This window comes from Pteropus alecto, unplaced genomic scaffold (assembly GCF_000325575.1).
Source record: "Pteropus alecto unplaced genomic scaffold, ASM32557v1 scaffold101, whole genome shotgun sequence".
NCBI classification, from domain to species: Eukaryota; Metazoa; Chordata; class Mammalia; order Chiroptera; family Pteropodidae; genus Pteropus; species Pteropus alecto.
In genome coordinates, this window is record NW_006432945.1 from 8,501,404 (window position 1) to 8,517,214 (window position 15,811).

Here is a 15,811-nt window from a genome sequence, read left to right on the forward strand (position 1 = left end):
TTGCTTTTATTCTTTGCTGGCCGACGTTACTACCTGTCCTTCTAAGCGTTTTACCTGGGTGTCTAACATACAACGATTGTAAGTTTGAACTTATCTTTTAGTACACAGTCCTCCTACATTCTCTATTCAGTTGACGTCATAAATAACCTTCCAGCCCAGCGAATTAAGGATCAGTCCTTTCCTCCTCTCTTACTTCCCAAGTTCTCAAATCGTGACAGGTTTAGACCCACTCCAGCTTCTGAATCATTCCTGGCAAAGACAATAAGTACTTCTCCCAGTGCCTAAACTAAAGTTAAACATTAATTAGTCTTCCTCCCAGATCTTGAAGAAACAGCAGAATCCCCATTGTTCATCACGGGCTCTATGCTGTTTCTTCTGTCTGGAGGCAGGATAGTGATGGAGAAGAACACAGGCTTTGAAATAATAAAAACCTAAGTTTGATTCAGTTTTGCTTCTTAATAGTTGTATGAGATTAAGTAAGTTACATAGTTTCTCTTATTTCCTCATTTGAAAAAGGGAGAAATGAAGTCTATCCTGTAGAGTTGTTAAGCTTAAGTGATTTATTTTATATAAATCTTTTAGCAAGGTGCCTACCACAAAAATGTCAACTGCTATTATTTCTGTTTTGCCATTCATATTGCAATAATGTATCATCAGTACTCTCAGATTTTAACTGTAATGCTACAAGAGCTGATAACTGTGCCTGGAAATATACCAGACACAAGATCAATTAAATTCCCTTCCATCTGTACCACTGATTTCGTTGCCACCTGACTCCTCAAAGACAGTATGGTCTTGGTTATTCCTTCTCTTTCTTGTATCGTTATTCTTTTCCTTTTTTTTTTTTTTGAGGTAAAATCCACATAAGAAAATTAACCATTTTAAAGTGAACAGTTCAGTGACATTTAATGCATTCACAGTGCTGTGCGACCACCACCTCTCTCTAGTGCCCAAACATTTTCATCACCTCAACATAAAATTCCATATCCATTAAGCTGTGAATCTCATTCCACCTTCCCTCCAGCCCTGTACAACTACCAATTTTCTTTGTTTCTATAAATTCACCTATTCCGGGTATTTCATATAAATGAAATCATACAATATGGGACCTTTTGTGTCTGGCTTCTTTTACTCAGCATAATGTTTTCAAGGTTCATCCACATTGGAGCATATATCGTTTCTTTTGATGGCTGAATAGTCTATTGTATATATATACCACAATTCTTTATCCATTCATCAGTTGATGGACATCTGAGTTGTTTCCATTTTTTGGCTATTGTGAATAGTGCTGCTATGAACATTCATTACAAATGTCCATTTGACTACTTGTTTTCAGTTATTTTGGGTATTTACTTAGTAGAATTATTGGTTAATATGGTAATCCTGTGTTTAACTTTTTAAGATACTAAACTGTTTTTCACAGCTGCTGACCCAGTTTCTCCCCAGCCATGTATGAGGGTTGTGATTTCTCCAACACTTATTATCTTTTTTATTACAGGCACCTTAGTGGATATGAAGTTGTATTGCACTGTGGTTTTGACTTTCATTTCCTTAATGACTAATGATGTTGAGTATCTTTTCATATGCTTGTTGGTTATTTGTATATATTCTTTGGAGAAATGTCTACGCAAGTCCTATGCCCATTTTTAAACTGGGTTGTCTTTTTGCTGGTGATGATTATGGGTTTTTAAAATATTCTAGATACTAGACCTAGTATTAGATGTATGCTTTGCAAATATTTTCTCCCATTCCATAGTTGTCTTTTCACTTTCTTGATAATATCCTTTGATGCACAAAAACTTTAAAGTTTGATGCTTTCAGTGTCATACCTGAGAACCATCTTCAAATCTAAGGTCATAAAAATTTAATCTCATGTTTTCCTTGAAGAGTTTTATGGTTTTAGCTCTTATATTTAGGTAATTGATCCATTTTGAATTAATTTTTTTTATATCGTGTGAGGTAGGGGTCCAATTTCATTCTGCATATATTTGCAAATGTCCCGACAGTATTGTAGAGAGACTGAATGGTCTTGGCACTCTTGTTGAAAATCAGCTGGCCATGGTGGTATGGGATGAGTTTATTTCTGGCCTTTCAATTCTATTCCATTGGTCAATATGTTTATTCTTATGACGGTATCACACAGTTTTATTCCTGTAGCTTTGTAGAAAGTTTTGATATCAGAAATGTGAGTCCTCCAACTTTTTTTTTTTCCCGATACTGTTTTGTATATTCAGGGTCTCTTGAAATTCCATATGAATTAAAGAATGAGCTCTTCCATTTCTGCAAATAAAGCTGTTGGAATTTTGATATGGATTACATTGAATCTATAGATCAATTTGGGTAGTATCACCATCTTAATAATATTAAATCTTCCAATCCATGAACATGAGATTTTTCCCCATTTATTTAGGTATTCTTTAATTTCTTTCAGCAATGTTTTACAGTTTTTGACATATAAGGCTTTCATCTTTTATGCAGGTTAAATTTATTCCTAGACATTCTATTATTTTGGATGCTATTATAAATGGAATTTGGTTATTCCTTCTCTTTATAGTTTTATTTTCCTTTTCAGATTGTTCATTGCTGGTATGTAGAAGCAAAACTCATTGTTGTGTGTTGATCTTGTACCCTGCAACTTTGCTGAATTTATTAGTTACTATATATTTGGTGAATTCTTTGTACAGGATATATAGGATCATATTGTCTGCAAATAGATATAGTTTTATTTCTTCCTTTCCAGTTTAGGTAACTTTTATTTTTTTTACCTAGTTGCTTTCGCTAGAACTTTTGGCTAATATAATGTTGAATAGCAACATGGTAAAAGTGGGCATCTCTGTCTTATTCCTGATCTTAGGGGATGCTATAGGCTGAATTGTGTCTCCCCAAAATTCCTATGTTGAAATTTTAAGCCCCAGCACCTCAGAATGTGACCATATGTATTTGGAGATAAAGTCTGTAAAGAAGTGATTAAGTTAAAATGAAGGCATTGTGGAGGGTCCTAACCCACTCTTGTAATAAGAAAAATCATATATTAATGATGCCATTTCTATTGGGATAAAATAGGTATTTTTTCACAATATATTTTTAGTTTCCAAATTTTATTTTTAAAGTTTTTCACTCTTCATGGCACTAATAATAAAGTTCTCTACCCTTTTCTACCCCACTGTAAATTCCTAGTATGTTTTGTTTTTAGTTCTACAATCTTTAATATATAAAATTTTGTTGATTTATCGAAATTGTAGAGTCAGTTGAGTTAAAGAAAATAAAGTAGCATATTGGAAAAAGATCTGGTATCATAAAGACCTGGATCTAAAGCTTAGCTTCACCACTCACTAGCTCTGTGTCCTTGGGCAAATCAGTCTCACTGAGTTTCAATATCCTTAAATTTTTAAGGGGATAATAATACTTTACCTCAAAGAACTGTTGTGAAGCTTAGGAGGTAATATGTAAGGTTCAAAATATGACTTCTGGCACACAGTATTTAATAGCTATAAAATTGTTAGTGATCATAAAATCTCATTTCACTATCCCCTTAAATGATGGGCTGATACTTTGAGCATTTAACAAACATAAATACATACAGTAAGTACAGTATATTACCCATACAAGGTAAGTCTTGGGAAAAGCACATTACCAGTAAGTTAACTGATTAAAATGACCTCTTTCAAAAGTTTAACATATTGTTGAAGGTGGTGCTGTCTTTTCTCCTCTTTTCAGGTAAAGGACTTACCTTCAGACACACTTCTCCAACAGCATGATGATTTGGATTTGGCTGTGGATAGTTGTTATAGTGGAGATACGGTAGTTATTTTTCCAGGAGAATATCAAGCTGTAAATCTTGCTTTATTGACTGATGACATCATTATAAAGGGTTAGCTAGGCATCATTTGCAATCTTTTTATAGCAATGTGTACTGGCCAAAATGTATGTTATAAACATGGTTAATCAAATTATTAGAAATTAGAACAGAGTTTGTTTCACAAAAATCTTTTATGTGCCTTTTACAAGTAAGATTTTCTCACTTTAAAAAGAAAATATATTTTCTCACTAGTTTATGAGTATATTATCTGTACAAGTGACCTCGTTTAGACAGACTGCACCAGAGCAAATCAATGAGACTACTTCTTCTCCATGATAATATAGATTTTAAATAATCAAAACCAGAAAGGAAAACGAAACGTTCATAATATTTTCTGAGTGCCATCTATATTTTTACCCAAACAACTTTGTTTTCATCTATCTCCATTGTACTTCATATCACTTTAGTGTGAAAATCCAAATATAAGGTAATATTAAACTATATCCAGCATTTTCTCAAAAAGGTTGCGCACTTACTAAAATAGTAGAAAAGCAGAGTTAACTAACTTTTATTTAGGTTTAGGTTATGAACATATTTAGTATCTTTAATTCTGCCTTTTTACATTAAAGTATGAGCATTCCCACTGTCTAGCCCCAAAAATGAACAGGTGACTTAAATTTTGCCTATCAATGCAAAAACTGAATAAAATTTTCACTAGATTTTGATGATTGTAATCGGTAATATTTTGTTGAACTATATAGATAAGGGTCATATTTGTAATTTAAAAAATCTGTAGCTTTCTTGAAGATCCAGCCCCTTATTTTTAGATTTATGTTAAATTTAGATGATTGCTTTGACTACTCTAGAGCAAAGCATAGATATGATTACATTAATCTTGTAGCTTAATTCAAGAGTCTCTGTCAGTCATTTTTTAGTATGGTAATTTATGGTTTTGAAACTAGGATATGGTAAAATACTTTTTGTATCCTAGACATTTTGTAGATAACTGCTGATTATATAATTTAGAGAAATATGCAGTGGAATGAGTACATTGAATAAGTGCCATAAGTATATTTAGATTGATTATAAATCCAGCCTTCCATCATGGCATCAAATAAGGACACAAGATTACATTATAGTTAAGTATCCAATTAGTTAACAACTGAGTATTTATATATATCACTTATTAAAAATATGTGAAAAGAAAAACTTAGTAATAGCAAGTATTATTGAATGACTAAAGGGCTTTCAAGTTTGGGATTACTGATTTAATTATGTATCTTTGTCCCTATGAATCAGGAGTTGGAAAGAGAGAAGAAATCATGATTACTTCTGAACCTTCTCATGACAGTTTTGTGGTGTCCAAAGCCGATAATGTGAAACTAATGAATCTATCTTTGATACAACAAGGGACCGTTGATGGTATTGTGGTGGTGGAGTCTGGTCATATGACTCTAGAAAACTGTATATTAAAATGTGAAGGAACGGGAGTGTGTGTACTTACAGGGGCTGCTCTGACAGTTACAGACAGTGAAATAACTGGTGCCCAGGTATTTCATTTTAAAAACTATGGCTTTATATGACTATAGATAACTCTGGGTGATCTTAATATGTAAACAAAGGATAATAATTACTTCATCTTTGAATTATAAGCTTAGAAACTAATAAAAATAAACCAAATGAAGACAGATACAAGAGTGTCTTGGCACACTTAGGAAAAGTGAACTGCCTAAGTCCAAAATAAGGAATTATTAGCTTTAAGTGTGATTTTTTTAAAAAAACCTAGGAATCAGTAGCTATAAAATAGATCAAGTCAGTTACCTGACGATTTATTTAAAAATAAATTGTATTTCTAAGTTATCAGACATTGCTGTAACGTATTGTGATTAGTTCTGACAAGAGCTTATGTCTTCACATAACAATCACGAAGACCATTAAAGGACTGGAAAATTGAATGAGAATAAAGATTAAAGGACGCAGAAAAATAAATTCAATAAAAACTTTTTATTGAATGATTTTTTTTCTTCTTTTTCACTAAAGTGAGTAAATAGACTTTAAAGCATTATGAGGGATTAAGAATATTTACAAAATAAAGTTTGACAACTGAAAAGAATTGCTTAAAGAAATTTTTGACTTCTTTCTAGAGACTTCATTTGGGTGAGGGAGCAATATAATGGACTATATATGACTTTAACCTCCTGAGGCCTAAGAGTCTCTTAGTTTTCGGCATTTTTAAAGCATCTCTAAAATAAATGGTTGCGTACATTATAATGTATTTTCACATAACTTAGTGTGTTTAGATTGATGATAGAGAATTATAATTTTCAAATTTAAAGATAATTCTGGAGAGGTTATGATTGTGTTTTATAGATTGTTTATTTGCTTTTAATTCACAGGGTGCTGGTGTTGAACTCTATCCTGGAAGCATAGCCATTTTGGAAAGGAATGAAATTCATCACTGTAATAACCTCAGAACAAGTGACAGTTCAAAAAGTACCTTAGGTGGAGTCAATATGAAGGTATTCCTAAATTTCTTAATATAGAAATAAGAATTATAAATAGAAAGATACTAAAATATCAGGTATAGTCTTAAGATTTAGTTTAAATATCATTAATTTAGAAAAGAATAGTGCGAATAATTAAAATATGGTTTATAGACAGGTGATAGGAAAAAAGTTTAGTCTTGTGATTTCAATGTGAATTCTTAGCAAATAACTTTGAATATAAGAAAGTAAGTCTGCTCTTATAAAAATGTTTTAGATTTTTCATTGACCAGATGTGTAATACATTTTGGATAGTAAATAAAATTAAGAGAATAATATATTTAGAAATAGTCTTACTTTCAAACTTTGTAAAATAAAGTAACCAATTAAAACATTAATAACAATAATTTATAAATGAAATGCCTTCCTATTCTTTTCTACTCCTATAAATTCTACCTTTCTAGGTCCCTCTCTAGACTTGTGTAATGTCAATAAGTAATTGAAATTATTTTTGTGTTTATCATTGTCATCTGAGATTATCCATTTTCATATTTATCTTGTTTATTAAAATTCAGCTTCATGGAATATTGCTGTAACCTCATCATGAATTGCTTATCCTTATCAATAACTGATAAAAATAAGTTGAAAGCTTCATTTAATGTTTCCACATTAAACATTTTGGTAGGTAATATTATATTAATCTAGGGTGAGGAAAATAACATTTGTCCAAAACCGAGATTTACTTATTTTAAAGAAATGTTTTAACCCAAGAATAAGTGTTAGAGTTTATATGTTCATTAGTTCATATTTTATTTTTATAGAAATTACTGAAAAACTAACTCCTTGAATACTTTAACAGGTTCTTCCGGCACCCAAATTGAAAATGACTAATAATCATATTTACAACAACAACGGCTATGGAGTTAGCATTCTTCAACCAACAGAACAATTTTTTATTGTAGCAGAAGCCCTCAACAAAGGGGCTGCTTCAGGAGATAAAAAAGATGAAAATATGCTCTCCAAAGTAATGCAAAATCTGAATCTGGAAATGAATAATAATAAAATAGAAGCAAACTTAAAGGGGGATATCAGAATAGTCACAAGTTAAAGCATCTGGATTTGTGTTATTAAAGTTTTATATTTCACGTATTTAATAAATATCATCTCCCACAGAAATGGCAGTTTTAATTAAGTATATTTCAGATAGATGTTTAATAAACGTCAGTGGTAGTTTTAATGGTAGTTTAAAAATATTTAAACATTTTAATGCTTTTACATTGAATGACTGATTTTAAGATTTTTAAAAATAAAAGTTTGAGATAAAATTCACGAACCATAAAATTCACCCTTTTAGTGTATATAATTGAGTGACATTAAGTATATTTTTAGTATATGGTACCACCATCACTATTTAATTACAAAAACAAATGTGGTTTTAAAAATCGTTTTTAATATTTGTAGTCCAATAAGAAGCATCAGGTGTTCTATGTAGAGAATAGAAAAAAATTAAGTTTATAGCTAATTCCTGAGTCATTCCCATTTATAAGTGCTAGCAACCGGAATAAGGTAAGATAGCACTGTATGTAACACAAGATCAGGTTCAACTGCAGGAAACAAGGAAATTCAAAATAAGACAGGTGAACAATATAGAATGTATTTGTCCCTCATATTCGAGAAGTCCAGGGGTACTCAATATAGGGCTAGCAGATGTTCCAAATGGTAGGTAGGTGTTCCATGCTAGAAATTCAGGTTTCTTCTATCTTGTTTGGTTTACATTCAAAATGACCACATGGTCCAACATAGCAATCATTGCTCAAGCCAGTATGTCTAAATTCCAGGCAAGCATACAGGGTAGGAGCTGTCTAAAAAGGTTACACACATTATTTCTAGTCACATGGCTATACCTAATTGCAAATGAAAGTAGGAAATATAATCTTTAAATTGAATGGCCAAGTGTCCTCTAAAATAGGGGTTCATTTCTGAGAAACCAGTGGTCTTTTCTACAAAGTGAAACTTATATTGACTTTAGGATATAAAAGGCTCAAACACTTAAGCTCTTCCTTAGTGTTATCTGTAACCTAGCAGAGGTGCTGTGTTGCCATGGAGAATCTCTTGAGGCTGAGAGCTGAATAAGGTATAGTCCTTCGGTGTTTCCCTGAAGTTTGTTTTCTTTCTTTTCTTTTTTCTTTTTAAACATAAGGTCTTATTAGCCGAGTGACACAAAAGATCATTCCAAGGATTGTCTATGGAAGCCTTAAGAAGCACAGTCTCTCTATAATGAATTTAATGAACTGTAAGAGTGGGGGTTGTCCTTCCCAGTCCTCTTCCTCCACCTCCCTGTTTCTGGCTTAAGGGGATGGTTTAAGGTGATGGACAAAGATAGGATCTTTTGTGAGCAGAAAGAGCAATAGCCTTGAGTGAACAAACTTCTCACTCATAGTCATCTGCCTCCTTTCTGCCGCTGCCATTAGTTTCCAAACAATTTCTTTTTCCAGGCAGGCCCACTTCTGAATCGTTTTTTCCTATTCTTAAATTCCTAAAGCATACACAAAGCGGTTATAAGATTTTCTAGGAAATCTGACCTTCAATTTACCTCTCTCGACCTTCCCAATCCTACTTTCTCCCACCTAATGACAAATTACCACAAATTTAGAGGCTTAAACAACACTATCTTACAGTTCTGTATTTGAAGTCTGACATGGTCCCGCTGGGTTAAAATCATTGTGTTTGACAGGTCTTTGTTCCTTTCTGGATGGCTAAGGGGAGGATTTGTTTTCTTGCTAATTTGGCTGTTGACTGAACTCAGTTCCTTGCAGTTGTAGGACTGAGATCTGTGTCCCTGATGGCTCTCAGTTGAGGGCTGTTCCCAGCTTCTAGTGACCAACTTGGGTTATGGCCTCGTTCCTCCATCTTCAAAGCCAGCAACAACAGATGGAGTTCCTTTTCTGTTTTGAATTTCTCCTGCCTCCTCTTCAGTCTCATCTCCCCGACCTACTCTTCTGTCTACTTCCACTTTTAAGGACTCACATGATTAGGTTGGACCCACCTGGATAATCCAGGATTCCTCCATCACAAGGTCCTTAACTTGAACCACATCTGCAAGTTCCTTTGTGCCACATAAGATATGTAGTCATAGGTTCTGGGAATTAGGATGTGGACATCCTTGGGGGTTGGGGAGGGGAGGCAGGGTCACACATTATTTTGCCTACCACCTACCTTAACCAATTTAGGGAAGACAAACCCTAATTCTAATCTTCAAATGGGGTTTAAGAAGTTTCTTCCACCAGGACCACCTATCCAAGGTGTGGTTTGTACGCACTTAATAGAGATTCTAATTTATAACCTAAGGGAGAGATGGTTCCATTATTTCTGCTCTATGTGGCTTTCCTACAAGACTATAAATTAAATTTCTTGTATAGGCACTAGGTTATAGTAACCACTACATCCTACATGGTACTGTGCATGGCAAGTAATAACTTAAATAGTTACAGAAGAATGCTACTAATAGGTCTCTGCCTATGCGAAATAATGAAATGAGATTTCTAATCCAGGATGTTTAAGGACGTTTCATCACAGTTGCTATGGATGGAAACATTAAGATTGCAGGGGTGAAGACCACAAATTGATTAGAAGAGTGGCCTTGGTGTGGAATGAAAGGGATGAATTAGAACCCTTTTTTGCCTTTCGTCAGGGACTGGCAGTGGCCTTGCCCGCAGCAGCGAGGGGCCAGTCTCAAGTGAAGAGTGGACTGGAAACCAGTTCATGAAGCAGAAGCAGTGAAAGTGGGAGGCAGCTGCAAAGGACTGAAAGGCACCGGGCAGCACGAGGTAGAGAAGTTGCTGTGACTACAAGAGCAGGGTGGGGCGTGCATGCGTGTCATCTCACAGATGCAACAGTGAGAACCAGCAAGCAATAAAGTTGAAAACTGGTCTAATTTTCCCAAAGCATTAAAGTGAAAAGTACGAAAACTATATACTATACTTTCAATGATTGAATCAAATCAGGTGTTACAGGTTCCAAGAGTCGGTGAACTACCTGAAATTTTAATTTAAAAACTTTGAGTACATGCCTTTGGTGGAAAATCTGTAGCTTTCATATTCTCCAAGAAGCCTCTTTACCCGCCCAAAGCTTAAGACAACTGAACTAGATAATATTTAAGTTTACTTTTACATATTCTTTATTACTGTTCAACTGAAGCCTAAAACAGCCGTTTTTAACAAAATGTGTGTTTTCCACAGAACACGGATTTGTTCTATAGAAAACTCAGGCAACTTTATATCTTACCAATATTTTAATACTAAACACCTTATGCCATTATATATATTTTGGTAATTGATATTTTTTATTATATAGTTCTATAAGAAAGATTAACATTTATTTTATTTGCCAATAACATTTTAAAACCATTTGGCAGGTATCAGTAGAATACTAGGTTAATTTGAAAATGTTTAGGACAATTATTGATGTCAAAAATTTAGATTTTATTTAGATCAGTAGGTTTAACCTAATCCTATTGTCCTTCCTATTATTTTTTAAAGAGCTATAAAACTTCAATCATTTGAATAAATGAAATAACTAAAGTATTAAAAAATAATTACTAAGTATTAATTTCACATTTTTATAAGTTAACATGAAAAATATTATATTGGCTAACCAGTTAAGGTTATGCAGCCAATTCCTTTGTACTCTTTATCTTAAATTTATTTCTAGGTTTGAAAGAAATATACAACTTCAAAGTTTAAAAATTCCTGAAAGATCTGCCATTAAGATTAATCCTAGGCGACCAACTCCTCCCGATTTGCCCGGGACTTACCCAGTTTTAGTACTTCCCGAGTCTCAGGAAATCACAGTCCTGGACAAATTCAGACAGTTGGTCACTCTAATTAGTTTCCAGGAAGTAGATTTTTTTAAAAAGCTAAACGATCACTAAAGTACTGATAAATGCAGGTCACCTCAATCAGTTAACTTTGATTCACTGGTGCAATTTCCGCACCCCCCCCCCATCAGAAACCTTTTATACTACGTGTAAAAGGACAGTGCGCAAGTACCAAAGGTACATACATGCACACACTTTCAGTGCATTTCCTGGCTTCTGGCCAATTCAAATCTAAGCCTTTCAGGTAAATCCAGTGGAATACAGGAAGCTCTTTACCAGTCAAAACTAAAACTCATGTCAGTTCCTGTCCAATTCATAATTCCATTTCTGGTGTTCTTTACTATCCTCCCATCCCAATTCTGCTTATAGAGTTAGAGGGAGAGAAACTGGCAAATGTGTGTTTGGCCACAGCCAATGTCGTCTTTTTTCTAGAAGCTGTACTGACCCTAAGCTGACACAACTGTTGTAGGGTCTGTACTGACCCTAAGCTGACACAACTGTTCACGTTCTGCTGGCCTATTCCATTGGCACAGGTGATGTCCAGAGTTTTTTGTGTAGTTTCACAGCACAAGAAATCCAATCAAACTGTAGCCGCTTGCTCAAGGACACTGTGCCAACATATTCTCTGGACACACAGTGCTCTAAATTCCTGCAACCAGCACATCAGCATCTCTCTGGGCCCAAAGTAAATTTACAATTCCCTTCCATATCATTCTCAGCTCTAAAGAAAGCTGTTGGGTTGTTACTGCTACAACCTTCAAGTTTACAAGTGCACAGCACAGATGCCAAGTATGCAAGCTGCCAATCACAGAACAGGTGCAAAATCAGGTCTTTATCCCTGCTTGAATTTCTAGAGCAGACCCATTCTGTCAGTGCCAACTCTCACTATAGTCCCAAACCCCAATATGCGGTGGGGGAAGGGGTGGTAAGCAGCATCTTTGTGTCTTTCCATATTTTTTCTTTCTAAATTCTCTCCCCCTACTGCATCCAGCCTGTTTTGGAAAAACTTTCCGATAATCTCAAACTGTATTTTCTTTGTTTAGGCAGACTGTAGTGTAGTGGGATGGTTGAGATAGAAAGGAAATGCAATACATTGGTTGATGTCTCCTGGTATTAATTACTCTGCCACACAAGACTCCATGTAGCCTTCTGCTAAGTCTGATCGTTCCTTCAGAGGAACGATTGCTGGATGTTTTGTCATAAATGGATTCTCCAACAATTAGAACTGACTTAAGTTTTATGAAGCATAAAAACTATGAAAGCCAAAACTGGTACTTGATTTCCTCCTCCATGTAAAAGAGAAAATTAAACTATGTATTTTTAAAAAGCTAAAAACACACACACACTCACTCACACTCACTCTCTCTCTCTCTCTCTCTCACACACACACACACACACACAAACTGCCCCAGTACACTGAATAGGCAATGAAGAATCATGATCCCCCAAATAAGGGAAACAATTGAGATGAGCCCTAAGGTCATCCTGACTTTCTGGATGGAGGCACTTTCTAGATCGTGGGTAGAGGGAGAAAGAAGCAAACAGCACAACAGTCTCACTGAATTGAAGCGCGAGACTGGAGTTGGGGAGGATAGCTAAAATTTGTGGCGAAGAGAGGATGGAACTGCATAGAGAAAAAGTTCTAGAAACCTGCACAAGGATCTCCTTAGGTTTTTAGCCGAACACTAAAAGATTTCTGGAACTATGCCCGAGTGCTTCCTTCAAGCTTTAGCGAATGTAATTTGACATCTCTTGTGATCATTTTTATTTTTCATTTCTAGCTGAAACTGTTGGAGGGATGAGTACCAGTCAAGTGGCAGATTACTGAATTTATGCCTTTTATGGGAGTTTTCACATGTGTCAAGGGCAAGAGAAAGCATGGTCCACTGAGATGCCAGAAGTTCAGCAGAGGTGCTGAGTGGAACCGCGTGCAGAATAGGAGTGAGGGGCAGTTTAGCCTTCACACTGAACCACTGGCTTAAGCCAAGAGGGGGCGGTGGCGACGCGAGATCTTTGTGGGAAGTTTACTTGTACAGCGTCAGTGTGCAGAACGGGTTGAATGCAGGCCGGACAGACCTGTTAGGAGGTTGCTGCATCATTGTACATCCAAACTAAGGATCCCCTGAATAGAACACCCACAGCCGCCGTATAAAAATATGACAGTAAGGTGTTTTGGATGTAGAATTCATTAGATGTTATAATACATATGGCTTTGGCAATTAAGTAGCTGAAACTCCTGTGATAAAGCAAGAACAGAGTGTAGGGCACAGGGTGAGTTGAGGGGTTTCCTTCAATTTGGAAGTATGCTGACCCTTGAACACACAGGCTGGACTGCACAGGTCCATCTACATGCAGATTTTTTTCCATAAATATACAGTCAGCCCTGTATATTCCCCAGGTTTCCCATCCTCGGATTCAAACAACCACAGATCGAGAACATATTCCTGGGATGCAGAGGGCCGACTGTATGCATTATTCTATGCCATTCTGTATAAAGGACTTAAGTGTCTTGATAATTTTGGTATCTGCCTTGGCGGGGGCGGGGGTGCGGTACTAGAACCAATTCTCCTGACTACTGAGGGACTGAAGTTTTTGGGGTCAGAAGTTATACATGGATTTTAGACTGCATAGGGTGGGGATTGGCACCCCTAACCCGGTGCTGCTCAGGGTCGACTGTATCGAGTTATTTCAGTGGGGTATCCAAGCATTCAACAGTATTGTATGTCTGGAAGTAGCATTTCTACTGTGACTGTAAGTAACCTGATGCTCAGAAAGGACAGCTCAGCTGGAGACACAGACTTTAGAGTCTGCAGATAGGAGCCATCGGCTTATTGACAGTTAACTGCTGAAGGTGATCTAAAGAACAGAAAGGACAGGAAGAGGATTTTGAAAAGGACACTAAGGCAAAACGTAACTTGCCTGAGATCACCCATGTGTCAGAAAGCAGCTTCAGGTTCTGAGCCCAGTTCTGTCTAATCCAAAGCCTTTTAAATCTCTACTGTACTGTTATTTCTCAACTGAGAAATATGTGAAAATCCAATGGAAATTGTGAAGTGTCATAAATGTATGACTATCTCAACTAAAATAAACTAGCTTACAAATATCCTCTGAAATACATATATGTGATGATAAATATGCTATCCACTTTCATTCTTGGCTTAGGTATAAACTTTATTCAAGAGTTTTGTGGATTGATTTTTAATTGTTTAAACTGGAACCTAACTTATAAAAGAGAATGCTAACCTTAGTCTTAAGATTTTTTAAAGACAAAGCTTGGGAAAAAGCCAAAATGTTCAGCTTTGGGTCAAAAGTCTTATTCAGGTACAGAGTTCCGTGTGAATTGTGTACTGACCAGTATTTGTTACAAGAATAACAATCTCATTCCAAGGCGAATTATTCTAACTACTACAAGATTATCACGTGGTGTACTTCTGAAACAATTTTTCCTCTGATGTTTTAAAACTAATAGATGTAACTGACATTGTAAAATTATTCTAGTGTGCAAGATCTACAATAACTAAATGGTCCATATTCAGTGTAATATTTTATTTCCTATTGTATTAAACTACAGCCAAGAAAATATCAAGTCAATTTTAAAAGCAAATCTTTACTCCTTAAAGAAAAAATACAAACTGTGGTACTTTTATAATAGATCATTATTTTACATAATATAAACAAAATCACTAATGTATCTATATGCTTGGTTTCCTTAAACCACACTGAACCACAGAATGGGTGAAAAATAGGTTTACCGGTCAGCAGCATGTAAACTTGGGAAGATAGGTATCATGCGTTGTTTTCTATGGTCTATGCATAGGCACCGACATAACCAAGCCTTAATAGCCGCCACCTCCTCTTCCTTGAGCAGAGTAGCCGCTCCCATAGCCCCCTCGGCCACCTCCGCGCGGGAATCCCCCAGACCCTCTGTAGCCTCCTCCACTAGACCCTCTGTAGTCTCCTCCCGCGCTGCCTCTATAGCCACCTCGGGAGCCGCCTCTATAGCCTCTGCCACCACCTCTACCATAGCCTCCCCGATAGGAGTTGGAGCCACCACCATAGCCGCTGCCACCGTAGCCTCCACTACTACCATAGCCTCCGCCACCTCCGTAGCCTCCGCTGCCATAGCCTCCACCGCCATAACTAGAACCTCCCCTTCTATATCCACTTCCATTGTCATATCGGGCCATCTTGGGAGGACGTGGACCATCTCCATACCTAAGAAAAGCACAAAGCCACCGCTTTAGCAAAGCATCCTTAATATTTCTCAACTAGTCACAAAATATAAACATTTGTCGTATTTAAAAATGAAATGAATAAAGGGAATGAAGCCAATTACACAAATATAAACTGAAATGAAATAAATCTGCTACTCTAAAATAGACACAGGAGGAGGCATCAACTGTAACCCATCTGTTTTTTTTTAAAAAGTTCTTTCTGGTTCATTCTTAAAGATCTTCACTTTTGGCAGTATGTCCTTACAACTTTAAGACAGTTCTTTCACTCAGCTCAACTACATAGCATTCTAAGAAAGCAATAATATGTTAGAGGTTCCTGGAACTGGCGGTAAATTATTTTATCTTTATCACCAAATATTTTCCTGCATTAACTATGAAATGTTTCTGAAAAATGTCTTTGAGTAATTTATGTCTAAAT

General features: G+C 35.8%; 2 protein-coding genes across 3 annotated transcripts in view; one reads left to right on the plus strand and one right to left on the minus strand.

Moving 5' to 3' along the window:
- SHCBP1L (SHC binding and spindle associated 1 like) overlaps positions 1-7,559 on the plus strand; it is a 22,141-nt gene extending 14,582 nt beyond the window's left edge. Inside the window, exons 7-10 of the mRNA XM_006907754.3 lie at positions 3,718-3,871; positions 5,099-5,349; positions 6,196-6,318; positions 7,142-7,559. Of these exons, the coding sequence (XP_006907816.1) occupies positions 3,718-3,871; positions 5,099-5,349; positions 6,196-6,318; positions 7,142-7,390 (777 nt within the window). The 3' untranslated portion in view covers positions 7,391-7,559. The remainder of the gene's footprint in view (positions 1-3,717; positions 3,872-5,098; positions 5,350-6,195; positions 6,319-7,141) is intronic.
- Positions 7,560-14,689: 7,130 nt separating this feature from the next.
- Positions 14,690-15,811, minus strand: part of DHX9 (DExH-box helicase 9) — a 42,741-nt gene continuing 41,619 nt past the window's right edge. For both annotated transcript variants that reach the window (XM_006907755.3, XM_006907756.2), the window contains exon 28: positions 14,690-15,373. In XM_006907755.3, coding sequence (XP_006907817.1) covers positions 14,995-15,373 — 379 coding nt within the window. In that variant the 3' untranslated portion in view covers positions 14,690-14,994. The remainder of the gene's footprint in view (positions 15,374-15,811) is intronic.